Source organism: Theropithecus gelada, chromosome 5 (genome assembly GCF_003255815.1).
Source record: "Theropithecus gelada isolate Dixy chromosome 5, Tgel_1.0, whole genome shotgun sequence".
Lineage (NCBI taxonomy): Eukaryota > Metazoa > Chordata > Mammalia > Primates > Cercopithecidae > Theropithecus > Theropithecus gelada.
The window spans coordinates 76,196,270-76,216,394 of record NC_037672.1 but is presented as its reverse complement, the minus strand read 5'-3'; the positions used below and the strand labels follow the sequence as shown (position 1 = coordinate 76,216,394).

Below are 20,125 nucleotides of genomic sequence, written 5' to 3'. Positions count from 1 at the left end.
ATTATACCAAACTTCAAAACAACCTATATAATCATTAGCTTTCCAGACTTCAGGGGAGGATAAATGAGGATTACAGGAGACAGAAAGTCGCACAAACTCATAGACTATATTTTAAAGTGACGGCATATACCAAAAATAAGCAGACAACTAGATGACCCAGTAGTCCTAATATAAAATGAGAAGTGACCCAAATTTTTGCTGACAACTTGTCATTATTGCATGTCAGTCTTGCAATTTAGTCAAAATTTAATATTAATGCAAACCCTACATAATGATTTTTACCTAAATTTTTTAAATATTTGGTTAATGTTTTATCATTTAAAAAAGTCAAAATATGAAGTAATACAGACAAAAATACTAACAAAGTACAAATACTCTGCCAAATGATTGTAGATGGCTGATCACAAACATTTTCGTACCCAGAACTAATTATCCATCTCAAAATAACTACTAACATTCATGATAGCAGGAAAATATTTTAAAATTAGTCTGTTAAAATACAATGGTTTATATATCTTAACAGTGTATAAAATTGTTGTAGTATTAATCACTTTTTTCTAGGTGACCTAGTACCTATAATCGATTTTTGGTAACAAAATGACTGCAGTAGTTGGCCATTTGTCCTTTCTCAAAGGTTACAAAGAAAAGACAAAATAAAGGAAATAATGTAAAATAAAAGTACTTTCATTTTTCTGTGATATTGTGGCAGACATTGTTTTATACCTATTAATTACTCATATCCTTTTCCTTTCCTTAGTTATCATAATATCAGTGTTATGCTTCATATCAGACCATGGATCAGAGGAGTCTTAGCAAACAATGTTAACCATGTTGCTATTATCTTAGCCTCCCTTGAATCTGGTAGCCTTGTTACATAGGTCTGGCAATGAGATATGGACAGCAATCTGCTTGCCAATTTCTGGGAAAGTTTTGTTGTTTAAACTAAAGGAATAATGCTGCTGACATGGCTATTGGTGCTTCTCTTTCCCTTTTTCTTATTCTGAATTGGTTGTAATACTGGCAGATGCATTAGCATTCTTGCAACCATAACACAATGAGCAAGAGAGTAAGGCCAAGAAAAACACAGACTTCTGTCTTCACAGAACCCAAGCCACCAGACGTCTACCCTCAAACTTCTTTCTTGAAAAAAAAAAAAATTTGTAAGCCACTGTTGGATAGTTTATTCTATTTATAACCTAATGTAATTCTACAGATAATATATACACAATGAACGAGAAAATCCAATTTACTGCCTTAAATTTTGTTCAAGTTATATAGAATATAATACCTACAATGACGGTTCTTTCATTAAACAAATATTTATTGAGTAGCTACTTAACTGCCAAGAATTGTAATAAGCCTTGGGGATACATCAGTAAATAAAACACGAAGTATCTTGATTATCATTCGGTCTTCTAATAGCTTGGCCCTGAGAATAGAAACTCCTTTGAATTTATATTACCTGTGAGGTCATCCATCTGAATCTCTTAAATCAGACTCTCAGGATATGACTATATAAATTAACATTTAGCATTTATAGATACATATGTAATATATATATGTTTTTATTTATTTATTTTAATATATATTTACATATAAACATACCAATATATTTTTATATATACCTATCTAAATTATAGTTATCTATCTAAATTATAATATCTAATTTAGATAGTTATATTCTGTTATAAATCCTAAATTAGATAGGATATAACGATATAAACATTTACCCTTACAGATATATATGTATTTAAATATATATTTATATATTATATATAAATATACATTTATATATGTGTGTGCATGTATGTGTATATGTTTTGATATATACATATATACATATATACACATATACATATATGAACGAGATATACATATATACATACGTACGTACATATATACATACATCAAAGCATATACCTTGAGGATCAATTTTTTCAAATCAGTGATTATATGATTGAATATGCATCAAATCACACTTAGAATTCATTTTTCTTTTGCACAGTGATACTTGTTTTTACAATTCTCTAACATCTTGTATTTCCTTAATCTACATAGTGTTACCTGAATATCATCTATATCCCCTTTAGCCTTAGAACACTTTCATATTCTCTTTTATTAACAATAGAAACCATTTACTTAGCATTTTCTAAGAATTAGTCATATGTGATATATACATGTAATTAAATATACAGTTTTTTTGAAGTGTGGTATTTCTATCACCCACATTCAAATCACCAAAAGTACTTTTTTTAAAACCAAATATCCATTGACTCTTTATAAAACTACAAAATCAGAACATTAGGTGGAGACGAAAATGCAAGCGACTGCACTTTAGAAGTTCCCACACAACTACCGATCCAAGTAATTCTTATGCTCACTTAATTAGAGTTAGAAATGAGTTAGCTATGCCTTGGCTCAATGAGGTGAATCTGCCTATTACACAGCTGTATTGTCTGTATTGTGTAGCAATGTCAAATTGCAATAACAGTCTCTAAAAGCTAACTCTCAATCTTTATATTGATACAATTGCAGACTGATTCCGGTGTCAGTACACATTTCACTTTAAGTATTTCTGTTCTAAGCAAGGGTTCTTTAACAAGGATAAAGATCAGAATTATCTATGGGTGTTCTGAAACTACAGATTTCCAGGTTGCAAAAGTATAAATTTCCAAAGAATTTGCTTTAATCAATTATGATTACATAAGTTTAGGTGGGTCCAGACATAGCATAATTAACAATATTCTGAGGTTGGTTCTAATGAGCACCTCTGCGTTAGGGACCATTGGTTTAAAGTAAACTTCACAAGATACTATAATTTCTGTTTTAGGTAGATTTATGGAAAGTTACAAGTCAGGATTATATCACACTGATCTTCTAAACAGCATTCCTTTTATATTTTATCACAGTAGTTTTTAAACTGAGCTCAGAATGGCCTGGAGATTCTAAAAAGATGTCTCAGAAGTACAAGCATATGGAGGGAAAAAGGAGACCAAAAAAACAGCCAGGAAACCCAATAATTCTTTTGTTACCTGCTTTAGGTATTAAGCTTCCACAGTGATTTCTTTTGAATTTGCTGCTGCTGCTTAAAAAAAAAAAAAAAAAAAAAAAAAAAAAAAAAAAAAAAGCCGGGCGCGGTGGCTCAAGCCTGTAATCCCAGCACTTTGGGAGGCCGAGACGGGTGGATCACGAGGTCAGGAGATCGAGACCATCCTGGCTAACACGGTGAAACCCCGTCTCTACTAAGAAATACAAAAAACTAGCCGGGCGAGGTGGCGGGCGCCTGTAGCCCCAGCTACTCGGGAGGCTGAGGCCGGAGAATGGCGTGAACCCGGGAGGCGGAGCTTGCAGTGAGCTGAGATCCGGCCACTGCACTCTAGCCTGGGCTACAGAGCCAGACTCCGTCTCAAAAAAAAAAAAAAAAAGTCCCTAAAAACACTGCTAACTTTATGTCCATAGTTTCCCACAGTGACTTATACAAGAATCCATCAGATAATCAGTGAAAATTAAAAATATTATTCATGGCATCCTTCAAACAAAAGCACCATTATGATAACTTCTTTCAAACCCCAGAGTTGGAAAAAAAAAAATGTCAGTTACCTGATGAACTGACAGGTTTTCTATCAGGAAGTGAGAACTGTGTAACTGAAAGCTTATGCTTAACTTTTCTATATAATTGCTTTAGGATTGATGATAGTGAGATTTTCTTGATACGAGTTTTCCATATGCATATTTCCACATTCCATATTCATGTTTCCTCGTGCATATATTTATATTATTTTTATCTTCATTTATTTTCTCAAACTATATATATAGTATGTTAATTTTTGAGAAAGGATCTCCCTCTGTTGTCCAAGATGAAGTGAAGAGGAGTGATGAGGGCTCACTGAAGCCTCAACTTCCAAGGGCTCAGGTTATTTTACCACCTCAGCCACCTGAGTAGCTGGGACTACAGGTGCATGCCACCATGTCTGGCTAATTTTTTGTATATTTTGTAGAGACAGGATTATGTCATGTTGCCCAGGCTGGTCTCAAACTCCTGGGCTCAAGCAATATGCTTGCCTTGGCCTCTAAAAGTGCTGGGATTATAGGTGTGAGCCACAGTGCCTGGCCAAAGCATACTCTTTTTATAAAACACCCTTATTCCCTCCTTGAAAGATGGTATGCATAAATAAAATACAAATCATAATACTAAATATATTTAGATAAATGTAATCTCTAGCAAATGGGTACAACCCAGAGCTCCAGAGTCATATACACCTGATTCTATACTATTAATTTATGTGCTATATGATCTAGTGAAAAATTACTGAACTTTCCCAAAACCCAATTTTACTCCATCAACTAGAATAATAATTTCAATTACACAGAGTTGTTGTGAAAATTAAAGGTGATTGTGTGGTAATAGTCTCCATAGCAGTTATAATTTTAACCCTCCCATCTTGAGGAAAATTTAATTCAAAGAACTGTTATAGATTAGGAGAATCTAATATTAACCCTGTGATATTTTGGATTTATTTCGTATTATTTTAGAGTAAATGAAAACGTGTTTTTCTTTTCTTTCTTTTTTTTTTTTTTTTTTCTGGAGAAATAGTTAATTTAAAACGCTCACCAGATGCTAACCAAACTGTACTTAAAAAACCTTTATCACCCATTTTAAACTTTCTTCCACATAAATCTATCTTATAATGCTGTTCTATTCACATCATTGATAACATCAATTTTTCTGCCGTTTTCTCGCCGATATTAAGAATTCTTGACAGCTTGTAAATCTAAAGTACTTCATAAAATAAGTGACAGTCAAAATAATCCAAGAAATCTAGAACAAATGAAAGAGTAAATCCCTCTGCCCCCAAGAAATTTAAACCATTTAGAAACACATGTTTATATTAATTGTTTTTCTGGAGGTAAAATTAAGAAATGCTTAAAACAAAAAATAAAAAAATAAAAAATTATTTTATGTTGGCTGATAGCTGTTCAAGTTACATGAATTTTGAGAATTTATCATAAGAAAGCAGGGGCCTTGAGAAAGCCGTAGTTGATTAAATTACAAAGAGATAGTGAGCATAGGATGTCTATGAATTGTTTTCTAGCAGCTTGCTAATCTCAGTAGAACCTTCTTCTCATTTATACTTCTGGTAAGTCTAAAATACAGTATTCTACTAACAAATTTCTTGGAATTAACTCGCTTTGGTTGGCAGATCATACAACCTTTTAGTTGGTAACTTTTCAGTTTAGGAAAGACTACAATACCAGAAATTCTGAACTCTATTAGTTATGGATTTATGAAAAGAGCTATGTTGGCCTCACCAGCAACACAGTAATGAGGTAAGACTTAGTGTACTTAACAGCAGTGACTTTAAAGAAACAAATAAGTTACTTAATAATATTTGTTCACTAAACACAAATGTATAGATTATAACATGCTTTTTGGAAGCTCCATATGGAATAGCAAGAATTGGAGCTGGCTCTCAATGAGTTTACAGACAGGCAAGCTTTCTTCATATTGATATATTAAAAAAAAAGAAAGAAAGAAAAAGAAGATATTTTACTGCCAGCTTTTTTGGAACTAACTTGCTTTCTTTGGCAAATCATACTATTTCAGTGGTGATTCTCAGTTCAGAAGAGAACTTTTTTTTTTTTCTAGTTAACCTTTACTTTTTACAAGGATCTCTATTCCCATCAAAGATCAGAAATGTACAGACAAGCAAAAACACAATTCCATCTCAGTGTGATAGGCAACACCTAGAATAAAAATGGGCACACAATCCTGGGAAAATCTTGTACAGACCTAGGCATAAATATCAAATTATTTAGTAAAGAAAAGAGGTGAGTATTTCTGACTGAGCTCACAGAATCCTACTGCACTCATAGCAGTTCTTCACCACAGGAACTGGGAGTGCAGGGAAGGTGAATGGACAGGAGAGGTGGGCCAGAAACAAAATACTAAGAACTCTGTACTCAGGTTCAAGCAGTTAGATTTTATCCTGAGGGCACTGGAGGACTATTGAAAGGTTTTACCCTGGGAGTAAATAAAGGCTGCTTGAGCTATTGAGCTGAAGTCAAGTGTGTTTTTTTGTTTTTGTTTTTGTTTTTTTCTGGCATTTCCATTTGCAATGAATATTAGACAGTACTCACTGACTAATGTAGAAAAGTAGACCTTGCTCGATATCAGAGTGCCAACCATACTGTTTTAACACATGTAATACTTAATAATTATATATTATTTACTATATGCTAGAATTTTTATGGAGCACATTATTAATAATTCAATCTTTTCAATTATATACCATATTGTTATAATCATCCCATTTCACAGACAGGAAAACATAGGCACAGACAGATTTACTAGCTTGCCCAAGTCACACAGCTCTAAATAGTTGAACCAGGTTCCTGAGCCCATGTTTTTACCATTCTGCTATACCTCCGCTAAAATGTTGCACTGATTCTGCAGTAATAAGACATTGGCTTTGATACTAGTTCTAATTTTTTAATAGATCAAACTCTCTTGTTTCAGTTCCCTAATTAACATTGAGCTTCTTTAATCTATTCTGCAGGCTTTGTTACGAGATTCATGTGGAATAGCGGTTTTCATAATAAATGCTACAAAATATTGATTATAAAATATTTAATATAACCTTGTATGTAAAGGAGGAGAAAAGCACCCAAAGGGTTGGCTTGGACAGATGAAAGGTGAGTGCATTTTCCAGGAAAACTTTCTGTCTTCTCTCTTGTTATAAAAAATAGTGCTTCCTAAAATAATATGCTCTATCATGAGTTAGAATAAAACTATTTAAAAAACCCTCCTCTATTTTTAACAGAGCAAGAGGTAGTGATCAGCAATAGATAGCACTTCTTAACAAAATCTTAATAGGATTTCGGGTATGCAAGCCGAGATATACACTGTCTAGTCTGGGCTAGAGACTGGGAACTGGATTGTTTATACACTAGAGTAACAGAAAAAAAAAAAAAAAATATATATATATATATATATATATATGTCTAGGAAAGGTAAAGCATAGATGCCGTGAATTGGAAAGAGGAAAATATGTGGAAGCAGATCTCCCCTTGTGCTAGTGAGTATCTGGACAATGAAGAGAGAAGATACTAATAGGAGATAAATCATTGTGTAAGAGTATGATGACCAGCAGCTGATCAAATGTTTAATGAGAGGGAAAAAATTATAGCTATGACTAACAATGAGAGGAAATATCTCCAAGACTTCACATACATTTTTTAAGATTTGTTTTGAGGAAAATAAATTAATACGTATGTAAACCACTTAGAACAATGTCCCCCACACAGTAAGTCAATAATAAATGTTAGTTATGATTACTTTATACAGTTGTGTGCATTCATGAGCCTGCAAACACAGGCATACATTTTAAAAGCAGATCTAAATATAATACATTCCAAATTTATTTTACCTGTTTATGCTCATGTAAGTAAAAAGGAAAAGCTTTATAAAATTACATTAATACCTTTGAAAATATAAAAATTTAAATATCTTTCCAGGTTATATTTTTAACTCTGCACATAATCGAACAGATGAGAAATCTATATATTTCAAACTAAAAGCAAAGATATAGACTCATAATATTAGTAATTTCTAAGAATCTAATTCTTCCAACTGTCCACTTTCAGCAGCATTTTTCATGTCCTTTTAATGAATTTCTATACAGACTATATATATATATTACATTTTATACATATGTGTGTGTATTTAAAAGTGAAACTGATAACATACTATTCTTATAGGACTAAATAGTCAAAATCTTTGAAAATATTTCTTGGTATGATTTGTGGCAAAAATTAAAAAAAAAAAATAATCTGCCCTCTACCAGTCTACCTGAGGGCAAATGAGGTAAAATACATTTACAACCCATGACCCTTATACTGATGGTTTTCTATTTATTTCCTAATCAAATTCCAATATTCAATATTAAATAATGAGGAAAACCAACAGAAAATCACGATAATGTCATATGGTTGGTTTTTACCTTGGATAGCTCTATGGAAAATGTGCATGTAAATTCCTTTTCTCAGACTGTTTTCCAAGCCTAGATTCCTTTTAATCATACAATGTAAGGAAGATGATGATCTGTGAGTGTGAAATCATACCTCAAATATTCTATATGTAGTAGTAGGAGAAAGGGAGAAAACACAGGGACTAACATTTTGGTGTACCCACTTGGCTTTAGGAAATGTGCTAGGCTACATAGGCACATTAGTATTTTATTTTCTCAGCAACCTTGTGGGTGTGCCTTTACATCTTCATTTTAACGATGTGGAATCTGAGGTGGATGGTTCAAGACCATATCACTGTCTAAGACCATGGTTGAGCTGGGTTCCTGGTCTCTACATCTCCCCATTCTAAAAGAGGCATAATTATCATGAAGTTAATAAAAATTAAGCTACAGGACCCTCAAGAACATGGGCCACTTCCATGTCACTTGAGGCATGAGCAAAGTGTTTATAAAATCCTTGTTTGTGTTACACTTTTTCTACTCCTTTTCTTAATGAAATTCCCTCAAATAACATAATCTTTTATTCTTATCCTTACCCAGCAAACAAAGAGTAACACACAGACCATGGAGGGCATTTAAACGGTTACATTCCCAGGCTTCCACTGTTCCTCTACAACCTATATTTGTGTATTGCTCTAATAATTAGAAAATGGTTTTATTTGTTTTCCATAGCAATTATGTGAAGTAGGCAGTACCATTATTGCCATAATACAGATACTTGAACTGAAGTTTAAAATAAATAAATAAGGGCCAATAATTTAGCATTAGTGTTAGAGACTAGCAAAAACAAAAACTAAAACCATGTTTGTTATTGAATTCAAAACAGTTAGATTGGTTAACTGTTTTTGTTTGTTTGCTTTGTTGTTGATGTTGTTGTTGATTTTTCTGTACTTCCACTGCAACTAATTCTTTCCCTACTTTGTTTCACAAGTTTAAATCAAAAACAGTGACTTCAAATCTGCATGATTAAGGTAATTTTGTTGTTGTTATTGTTGCCTTCCTTCCTTCTAGAGAAATCAAATATCATGGTTCGAAACTAGGCGTGGTTAAAATTCTTCAGACACAGCAGTTTTCATGTATCTTCTACCTCAGAAGTCTGGCTGTATCCCCCATCTTAGGAGGCCCAGTGTGGCATTGCTACACTGCCTAGAGCTAAACTCTTAAGTGAGATGACAGTGCATTATCATCTTCCATGAGACTGGGCAGTCAGCCTCACCTTTTCTGCTAGTATACATGGTGAAAGCTTTGGGTGAAAGTTAGAACTTGGCTCTCTAAGCAAGCTCCTGCTGTGGACTGCTGGGCTGAACTGGTGCCAGCCGGATCTGCCTCCTGAGTTTGCCTTTCCTTAGAAAAGACATTAACAAGCATCCTGGAAAGGGAAGGTGCTGTCATTGCAAAGTAAATAAGTTAGCTGTCTTATAAGAAAGGCAAAACTGACAGAGATGTCTTAAAAACTTCTGAAGTATGAATTAAGTGAAAAAAATGTATAACTGGGTTTGACACAATCTATTCTGTATGCAGAGTCCCACAATTTATTTACAAGAAGACTATATATTATCTTCTCAACAAACACACAGTCTGAAATCTTGACTTCCTTGAGGGTGTTGGAACAAAACAGGCTGGGGCTCTTACCCTCTTAAATAATTTTGACATAGTCAGGGATGGAAGGAGGGAGGAAAAGAAAGAAGGAAACAGGAAGACAGGAAGGGAGAGAGACATGACAAATGAAAATAAGAGTGTAAAATTAATATAAGAGAAAAAAGACATTACCCATCTCTGAGTAAAAGAACAGACTGTATTTTCTCTAAATCTTCCAATACTTAGCCTGAAACACGTTTCCAAGTAAGAACATGTTCTTGCAAAGCATATGCAAAATATTTCAACCCTCAGGTTTTGGCTCTTTATTTTTTTTTTTTTATTTTTTACCAGAATCATCTACTTAACAGAGTTGTGTGGCTAGCTTATTTAGAACTGAAGACAAGCTTGATGAATGCAGAAGATGCCCTGGGCAATAGTCCAGCACCTAAAACATAATTAGAATTATCACAGACACTTTAATCCCAATTATTTAATCTGTGGGGTGTCCAACACAACAAGTGTTTGGCATAACTCAACAAAACAGATCTTACAGAGAAAAAGAAGGAAAAAAAAATGTATGAAACACAATGAACTAGGGATTTATTTATACTTTTTTCATTAGGCTGGGGTTTTATCTTCAGGGTCATAGTAAAACAAATGTAAAATTAGAATGCGTGAGTGTGTGAGAGTGTGTGTGTGGGCAGGGGTCATATTTTTTTAAAAATAAGATTGAAAACATTACTCAAAACTGTTATTAATATCAAGTTTGTGGTGATACCATATTGACATCCCTCTCCCTACCCTTTCTTCCAGCCTTCCAACAACCTTTCCACACACTCAACACACATCCATGGGCACATACACCAAAATCCCAGGCAAGTTATTGCACTCTGCTTGGTAAACACACAATGATTAAAGGCATGAACACTTTATCACTGAGAGACACAGAGGAAAGAAGGCATGCCCTAGGTTCTACTTTTGTCCCACAAAGTTTTGTTATGCTCGCCTATAGTATAAGTAATAATTTAAGAGATATTAATAAAGTAACACATAAGCTGATCAGAGACTAAAGACTGCAAACCCTACAGGAAAAGAAGAGCTACAGAAAAGTTTAATTATGAATAGAACCTACTAGGACTTTTTAAACTGGGATACAATTAAATGGCACTCTAAAGGCAAAACACACACACTTTTTAAAAAGGGGTTTTCAGGCAATTTTTAAATATAGAAGTGACCGCTTATGGTTTCTTTAAATTACTATCAATGTAAAATCATTTCACAAAGTTATGCTAACATTAAAATGACAATAAATGTCATCATACCAAACCACAGAGTTTTTAAGAACTCCAAGTGGACACCTACTAAATTACAGTTTTATTTTATGACTTTGTAACACCTGGGATTCTCATTAGGGATACTGGATGAAAATTTGAACTTTTGGGGAAAAAAGAAAAAAAAAAATCAAGACCTTCAATTACTACAAATTTCACCAGACACAATTCAAATTCTTATGTATCTTATAGCACTTTTTCTTTCTATTTATTTTTCTTTGCACTAACAGATTATATCAGGTAACAATTGTTTAAGATGGTAATAAAATAGGTTAAACGGGAATTTTAAAATCTGGTTCTTGAAATTAATTGATCAGAATTACATTTTAAACCACTCAATTAAATATTTCTTATTGTTATTATAATAGGAATTTTAAAATTAGAGCCATATCTTTCTTTTACGTGATAAGAATAATTGCAATGAATAAATCCTCTGTATGGGAATTCTATAGGGTCAAAAGAAAAGTGCAAATTCCAATAAAGCCTTAATATTCAAAAATAACTGCACCACTATTTATTTGGAGCTTCATGTGGAAATATCTATTTCACACTACAATTTATATGACATCAGATTCTGTTTTTGTAACAGCTTCTTTATTACAAGAACATTTTGCATATGTTAATAAATGAATTGTCAAAAATAAGTTGTTGTTCAAAATACATATTTAAAATTGCTACACTGCTTCCATTTTTACCTTGCTCAAACACTTTAAAATCTATCTCATTAATTGAATACAAACAAATGTCTGGACAGTCAGAAACTAAAAGTAAATATTAAATAGAGAAAAACTGTCCTAAGAATTCATGCTAATTGTTTTGGAAGTTCAAAACCAAATATTTAAAAAAATAGATCATATTTTGAAGTAAACATTTTCAATGGCACCAATTATTTATACTAGATTTTCAACATCTAATAATTGTCAGTTTTCTAACTATCATATAGTGCCTTCAAAAATTGTAATTAATACATCAGAAAATCTCTTGTTATTTATGTATTTTCTATCGCTAATGCATCTCACTCAATAAACATTTTGTTCATTAAAGATAGGTACTAATATTTTTTTCTAAAATATATGAACCCATTTTAATCTGTGTTTACAAAGCCTTCAGAACTCATTTTTCTTTTTATCTACCTTTATATACGCCCATAGAAATATCTACCAATTACACAAGGATAGTACATATGATAAATTTTTAAAATCAGTTAACTGTTCCATTAGGTATATATGTATACAATGGACTATAATAACTCTTTTGAAGAAACCCTTATCTATCCTATGGTTTACATAACTTTTGATAAAATAAATATGCATTTACTCAGAAGGGCACAGCAGTAGGAGCCATTCTCCACCTGAAATACACTCACTAGAGATATTATAATAGTAAGAATCATTCTGAGTTTCTAAGTAAGAGTTGACATTTTTGACTCTAATATTGCTTTTATAATAACAATTCACTCTTTCTGAAAAGAAAAAGCAAATACTACGATCAACTTTTAATGATTAATAAGCAAGATGTGAAATTCAAACCTCAGTTAATTCTGATGCTTTATAAAAACCATTGTGAGCTATTTTAAGATTGTTTAAAATGATGTCATAATCTTTAAATAGGTATCCCTGCTAACTTAAATTGAAACTATTCATTAATAAAGTAGAATATATTAAATATATGCTAATTTAAATTTAAAATTTTCTAAGGAGTTATCGATGATTTGTTCAGCAATTATTTCTTTGAAATATGAACACTGTATTTTTCTTTTGAAAAAAGAACATTAAATTTGACTCATAAAATGGATAATAGCTATAGTTACCTAATATAATCATGTACATTATACTCTGTTTTTACAGTCAAAGGTAGAAAGCTTTCTACCAAATGAAAAAGAAACTAATTGCCATTCAAGCAAATACATTTAAAAAAGCACTCCAGACAAAGGAGATTCAAGTGGTAAAGTCAATCAACAAAAGTGTGGTGGAAATAACTAAAGCACAGTTATTTTCTCAATAGCAGCAATCAATTCTGAATAAAATATTTAATTAAAAAGTTTGGAAATGTTTGCTGTTAAACACCTATATCATTTCCTTTTAATTTGCATGTAAAGATACAAAAAAACACATACTCTAAGTAGTCATATTTTATAGAGAATACTAATATAAATATGTTATAGTAAATATTTTTTTCTAGGTGTAAAAAGTGAACCTTTATTTCCATACCAACTATATTTTATGTGAATTTGAATAAAGAGCCAACAGTATTTCCAAATGACAATATTACAAGACGAATATTTCCAATCAAAGAAAAATCTTTGTTTTAAATGCAGAAATTGTTCACTGTCCTCTTTGTCTTATATGAGGAAATGAAATCTTCTTACCTGTCACCCTAACACTCAAGAAGATCTTTGTCTACCTCAAAAGGAGCTTAAAATGTCAAGACTTAGGTCCCCTTTTCATGGTGTATTAAGCAAAAAGCCAAAACTATTCATGGTCCCTTGTAGTTTCAACAATCTATGATTCAAATAGGGGTAATAGCTCTCTTTTCTTGTTCAGTAATGTCCTGGTGAGGAAATGATTTTACTGTCCTTTTTTCTGTGGGGTCCTGCCGATTTATCTAAAAGGAAATGAATTACAACGGGATGACAAGGCCACAGAATAAAGCCATTTAGTTTTACAAATCTATTATGTCCTCCAATCTATTTTATGGGCCTGGTTCTGTTATAAGCCAAGAAAAACCCTAAAACAAACTTTTTTTTCCCCTTTTTTATCTTTCCAAGGAAAACATTTACAAGTTTATGATTGTTTTTCAGTCAGTTTAGCCTTTTCTTCCCACCTTATGTGTTTCTAGCCCACTTTCTCAAACATACAAAACATTCAGAGACAAGAAACTGGACTTTTCAAATCCAAACTGCTGACAACTGTCAGAAGCACTTTACTGGGACATTACTGACTGTAGCTTCAATGAATTAAGCTTGATTCACTGCGGGTGAATCATTTTCAATGCAGAGCTGTTCAGCAGTAATTGGCCAAGAATCCCTGCTGTGAAAAGCACTTGTCAAATAATGCTTGTTTACAAATATATCTCCAGACAGCAAAAAGTGGCAGTTACTGAATACGTTCAGGGCCACCTCCAAAATTCATAGCAATGGACATGAACCCTTTACTTACTAAATTTATTTAAATTTTCACTTGCAGATACACTTGCTAATATTTGTCCTGCTTGATCAGAGACAAGTCTGTTTCTAAATATACCTCTGAAATCTTTTACAATAAAAGTTTTGAATATTATACAGTAAATCAATGGATTCTTCCACACGTAGTTTATGACTAATACACTAAAACTACTAATGATATACTTAACTTATAAATTGCTTAGAATTCAGGCTAAAGGGTAAATTTTCCTCTTATAGTCTGCTATCCAACATATTCATACATACCACATCAATACATTTCATAAAAGTCCAAAATTCCAGATATATGTTTGGCTTTTTCTGCTCAATTCTGCTTGCTTATACCTAACAAAGTTAAATTTAAGAAATGACTAGAATAGCAACTAGGAATGTACACTCACATTTATTCTGTATGTTTTAAAATTTTTTTTCACATAATGGGAGCATTCATAATATATACACACACGTACACACACAGTCTTTGGGAAATCACCAAGCATCTGTAGATTGCAGAAGACAAATTATATGAGAACAAGTGATTAATGAGTTCAGCATATACATCAAATCTTTCTGCCCCCTGACCTTCCCAAGTCCCTCCAGAAGCAAATAAACAAATTGGAAAACTCTAATCTGAATCTCTAAAAAAGCCCAAACATTTTATCAAATAAGTATTTTAATACACTCTGCTGCTCAATTTATAGCAATAGCACGGAGAAACAAGAAGAGAAGAAGCTATATTTCACAGATCAGAAATAAAGGTCTAGGATACTAAGTGGAAAGATGGAAAACTGTGCTCAGCTGAGATAGGATGGATTAGATAATGACATAGATATTTATACAATTTTATTTCCAATTAAGTATAATAGTGACATATTACAAAATGTGCCCCCAAACAGCAGGCTTTTTCAGAGCACCAGGTGGTAAGGTATCTCTCATTTTTTATTAGATCTCCAAGCCCCATCTCACTGTAGTCCAAGTTTTGCTGTGTGACGGACTAGATGAGGTAAGACAATACAATCTATGGGTGTTAAATCTGTAACAACAGCCAGGCTATGTTCCACAAGATTCCAGCTCTGCTTTCAACACCTTAGGAGACCGGCGCTGTTTCCCCTTCCTTCTCTTTCCTTCTGCCTCTTCCTCCCTGCACAGTCTTGGCTCTTGTTCCCATTCAGTGTCACTCTCCCTGAGAATTCAATTCTTCCAATTTTCTAACCAAGATCGATACCCTTTCATCTCCACCTAAGTTCTCCTCTTCCACCACACCTGGAGAGAGGACTTGAAATCCAACGGAAACACGAAAGGATGAATGATATTACTGTTAAACCCCTTCAAATTCAAACCAGGATGCCCCTTTCGGTGGAATAAGACAGTTAAGAAAAGAGCCTCCTCTAACGCTGTTTCAATCCTCCAGACGTCTAACAGAATGAATTTAAAATAAGGTGTTAATAAAAGGTCTACGACTCCCAAAAACACTTTTTCAACTTTATCAGAAAGAGAAAATGCCCGATTGTTTGCCTTAAGCGTGGGAGATTACCTATATATGTATATAGATAAATGTAGATAAATACAAATAAGTCTTTAATTAGCGTTTAAAAAATAAAATTAGAGGTTAAAGAGAAAGTTCATGGGACGGGGGGAAGGGAGCCTCTATCTGCCCTGCTTTCACACCCTTCCTTTAGAGCTGGCATTGCTGGGATACCAGCTCAGGTCCTTCTCCTACAGCGGGGACTGAACCCATGCAAGTCACGAGGACACACACGACTCCACCACTGCTGCTTCATCTTTCCGGTTTAGTGTCCCGTGCCCAGAAGTGGAAGGAATTTCTGTAAGGTTCTGAGCCTCACGCGTCGCATCCACAATCCCAAACCGAAACCCCACCGTTCTAGCCAAAGGGGGTAGGTTTTTCTGTTTTCATAGTGGAGCTGACAGATCTGGATCTGAGATGCTGTTCCCGCCCCTCCGCGAGTAATGCGCCCTTGGGCTGAGACCCGAGCTCAATCCGGGTGTGGGAGAGGAGCGAGAGCTGCTGGAGGGGACCCAAAGGCAGGGGGCTCAGATCCAAGAGGCAGGCGGGCAGAGCGGCTGGGCACTGCTCCGGGAGCACGGAGAGCGGCACAGGTGTTGCTCCCACGCCGGCCCTACTCTTCCAGAAAAAGGCAGGGACAGTATTCTGGGTCCGGAGCGCAGGATTGGGGGTAGGGAGGGGGACTGGGTACTCCCGGATCAGGTGCTGGCCAAAGCAGGTCTTTTCCCTCTCTAAGACATGCCCAGCTGGGTTTTAGCAGTAACTTCCTAGCAGCGACACTCCCCCTCGCCCCTCCTCCCGCGGCATCCCACCTTCTCGCCGCCTTCCACCTTGGCTTGAGTGTGACAATGAACTCCCCCAAGAAGAAGGGCACCCAACAGTGTGGGGCGCCTTCTGTCCTTCGCTATACTCCTCCCATGAGAAGTAAAAGCTCCTGCCACCCACCCCAGAATAGCAGCTGGTGATGCCCTAAATAACAGCTCCCAGCAGGCACTTTCCCCAAAAATAAAAGCATCCAGCCACCCCCACAACGTTTCCCATCACTGGCCTCAAATAACGGTTTCTAAAAGCCCCACTGCTCCAGAGATCCTTGTCGCTGAGCTTCAAACAGTTCCCAATCCTTCAAGCCCTAAATGTCACTTCCCCACTCGCCTTAAGTGAGCCCCAGCCGCACCCATTAGCCTGGTACGGGCCTCGACCTCCTTTCCCCCAAGGTTTTCCACCTTCCCAGCCCCCCAACCAGGCTCTGTCCACATGCATGTTCCTTGCCCAGCACTCCGAAGCTAATGTCAAACAATGCAACCAAAAACCGCAGAGGGAGCGAAAAGGCTAGTGGAAGGGGACGACAAATATTAATTTGAGATGAGAGTGCGATTTGGTCTGCAGCAGCAGCGTCCAGCGCGCTGAGACCCGAACTCCCCAGGCCCCGCCTAGCCCCTCCGCCCCAGGTCGTCGCGGTCCCCACCCCCATCTTCTTACCTTCGTTGCTGGGGCTGGCCAGGAGGGTCCGGAGTGCGGCGCACAGGAGAAGGCACGTCCAGAGGGGAGCCCGGCGAGGTGCAGAGTAGCAGCCGGCCAGGGACGCTGGGGTGATGGGGGTGTCGCCGCCTCCGCCTGGGGGCCGCCGGCGTCCCGCACCCCGGGGCCCCGAGCCCCGCATCTTCTCCGAGCCTCCTCCGCTGCAGCTGTCCCGCGCAGCTCAGTCCACCGCTTCGGCCTCGAGGAGCCGCCAAGGGAGATTCGGGAGTCCTCCTTGTCTCCCCGTGGGGTCCTACGCCTTCTGGCACGCGGCTCCTCCAAATGCGGGAACCACGGATCCGCTGAGGCAGCTGAAGTTTGCTTCTGGCTCTTCTCGCCTTCCCCTTTGGTAGGGTTAAATGAAATATTAGTTCTGGTTGCTAGTGCAGTTCTGGACTCGGATCAAGGGTGTTGAGAGGGTCCCACGTCCTGTTCCTTTGCCTTTTAAAAATACTTTTTACGGATTGAGAATTTTTAAATGCCACTAGGGGAAAGGTGAAGGTTGTTTGCAGTCTTCAGTGTTGAAATGGACGAAGGTAAGGAAGACAAATCATTTTAAGGCGAAATCCCCGATTTTTGTTTTTTAAGGAGGAAAAAAGCAGGGTGGCTAAGGATAAAGAAAGAGTAGTTGAGAAAATGTGGAGAATGAAAAACGGGAGAGCAGCGAGCAAAAGCAAAGATCCAGAGTTCAAAGAGCCTGGCAGAAGGAAATAGCTGCGGGCTGAGTGCTGACGAGGGGAGGGACTGACGGCGGACGGCGGACAGGAGCGAGGAGCTGGGCTGCGGCGGCCCGGGAGCTGCTGCGGTTCCCGCTGCTCGGGGAGGAGGCGGTGTGTGCGCGGCTGCGAAGGCGAGGTTGAAACTGCACCGCCAAGGCGCGCTCCTGCTGTGTCTGGAGCTCTGGCGTCCCCTCTGCCTCCCGGCTCAGCGCCTCCCACCCTCCTTCCCTCCTCCTCTTCCCAGCTCCCCCGCCCTCTGCTGCTCGCAGCCTTGCCAGTGAGAATCTACTGTAAGTGTGAGTTGCTTCGACGAAGTCACACACCCACGGAGAGAAGTAATCTGGAGGCTGCCGTGGTGAGTGTTGCCTAGCGGTCTCCGGGAAAGGCGCGTCTTCCTCCCGGGATAATTAGGGCGAGGAATCCTCCTGACGACGCTGACGAGGACTGGGGCTCCCGGGAGGCGGAAGGCAGATCAGCCCCAGCTAAGCCGGCGGCCCTTAGAGACGCGGGTCCCTCCGTTTGGCATCTTGCCTGCCGCCCCTTACAGGCTGTGGCATCAACAACCTTGTCGTCACATCGCCGCGCATTCGTAGGCTCTGCTGGTCCGTGGCTAGTTTCTTAAACACCCATACCAGTTACCGCTGCTGACCCTTTCTCTTCTTCCCATACTTTGATGGCTGGAATAGGAATTACTCAACGTTTTCTTCAGAAGTAAATTGTAGAGTAAATAAAGAGGCAGTAGCTCTGTTTGAGATTTCAAGGAGTCAAAGAATTTGATTATTGATATTTGTAGTGTGCCAGGTACTTTCATAGGTGGTGATTTAATTCATTTATTTCATTGATAAAATATTTTAGTATTTTAGAAATTGTACGATATGCAGGTACATGTCATACATTCCAGAGAAATTAGCCTCGGTCAAATAAATTCAGGGTTTTGAAAAATTAATTATTTTAATTGATTGTGCCCTATTGCATTGAGAGATTTACAAACAGTGAAGAAAAAAAAAAAAAAAAAAAAAAAAAAAAAAAAAAACAAGACAATCAACTTTTTATGCGTCACCTCTATTATGTCTTTTCTTGCTTTAGTATATTCCCTCGATTTATTCATTCTTTCAAAGAGATACATTTGAAGGACAATGTTAATATACGGGCATTAAAAAACAAAGGCTGCAGAGAAAGCACCTACAGAAAAGTCTGATTTTAGAAGAAAGATATCTCATTTAATTTCATGCATAGTAACAGCTGTAAAGCTTGGGCTTCCGTTCACACCTAATAAAGATGAGTCAGATCACCAGTTTTGACATATCTAGAGTCTTGTTTGTCTTCACAATAAATTCCTCACAATCTTTAGCTGGTGACATTTGTTTTTGTTTAAATATTTGCGATAAAGATGAAAGAATAAAGGAGCAGTGATGCAATTTTGTAAAGAGGTGAAAGCTCATCTTTGATTTCTTTTTTTCCCGAAATGTTTTGGCACCAGAAGTCTGAAAGCAGGTTCTTTCTTTTATAATGTGCTCCAAATGGATGAAGCAAATTTAGAGGAAGAGCAGTGAATCAGTCTCTCAGTTTGGCAAAAAGCCTCACAGTGAGATGGAAAGTTAAAATTTATGTTTCTATTTAAGGACCATTCAAAATGTAAGCTCCCCTCTCCCCTACAATTATAATTGAGTTACTTAAAAATATTTAAGCAGAATATCAACTACGATATCTAAAGCCCAGAAATACATAATAGAACTAATATGAGTTTAATGGATCTTTGAGCTCATTCCTTTACTTCTACAGGACTCAGTATCCTCATCAGTAAAATGAGGAATTTGGAGTAGACAGTCTTCAAGCCTTCTTCCCTTTCATGTTGGTTGCATTTCTATGTGACTACCCTGTTCATCTATCTTCAATTATTTACTATTGGCCAAAAAATAAGCAAATTTTTCAGCCTAGAATTTAAAGCCTTCTACCACAAATGGTTTAAATATATAGTTTTATTCTATACCACAATGTTAAACTCAATTTTGCCCTAAATTACCTCATACCTCTCTGATTTTTCTGCCTTTTATTCCATTCTAAAGAAATCCCCCCTCTAGAAATATTTACTCCACCCACCCCACCACAACACACACACACACACACACACACAAACACACACAATTGCTGTCATCTAAATCATACCCAGTGTCCTAGGAGAGCCAGGCACTCAAGCCTAATTTCTTCTTTTCCCAACAAAAAAGTTACTTTGTCCTCCTCCTTGAAGTAGTCATAGCTTTACATAA

General features: G+C 36.5%; 1 protein-coding gene across 4 annotated transcripts in view; it reads right to left on the bottom strand.

Annotated features, from left to right (window-relative positions):
* Positions 1 to 18,849, bottom strand: part of EPHA5 (EPH receptor A5) — a 343,406-nt gene extending 324,557 nt beyond the window's left edge. For all 4 annotated transcript variants that reach the window (XM_025385372.1, XM_025385374.1, XM_025385373.1 and 1 more), the window contains exon 1: positions 17,101 to 18,849. In XM_025385372.1, the coding sequence (XP_025241157.1) occupies positions 17,101 to 17,281 (181 nt within the window). In that variant the 5' untranslated portion in view covers positions 17,282 to 18,849. The remainder of the gene's footprint in view (positions 1 to 17,100) is intronic.
* Between the last annotated feature and the right edge of the window lie 1,276 nt (positions 18,850 to 20,125).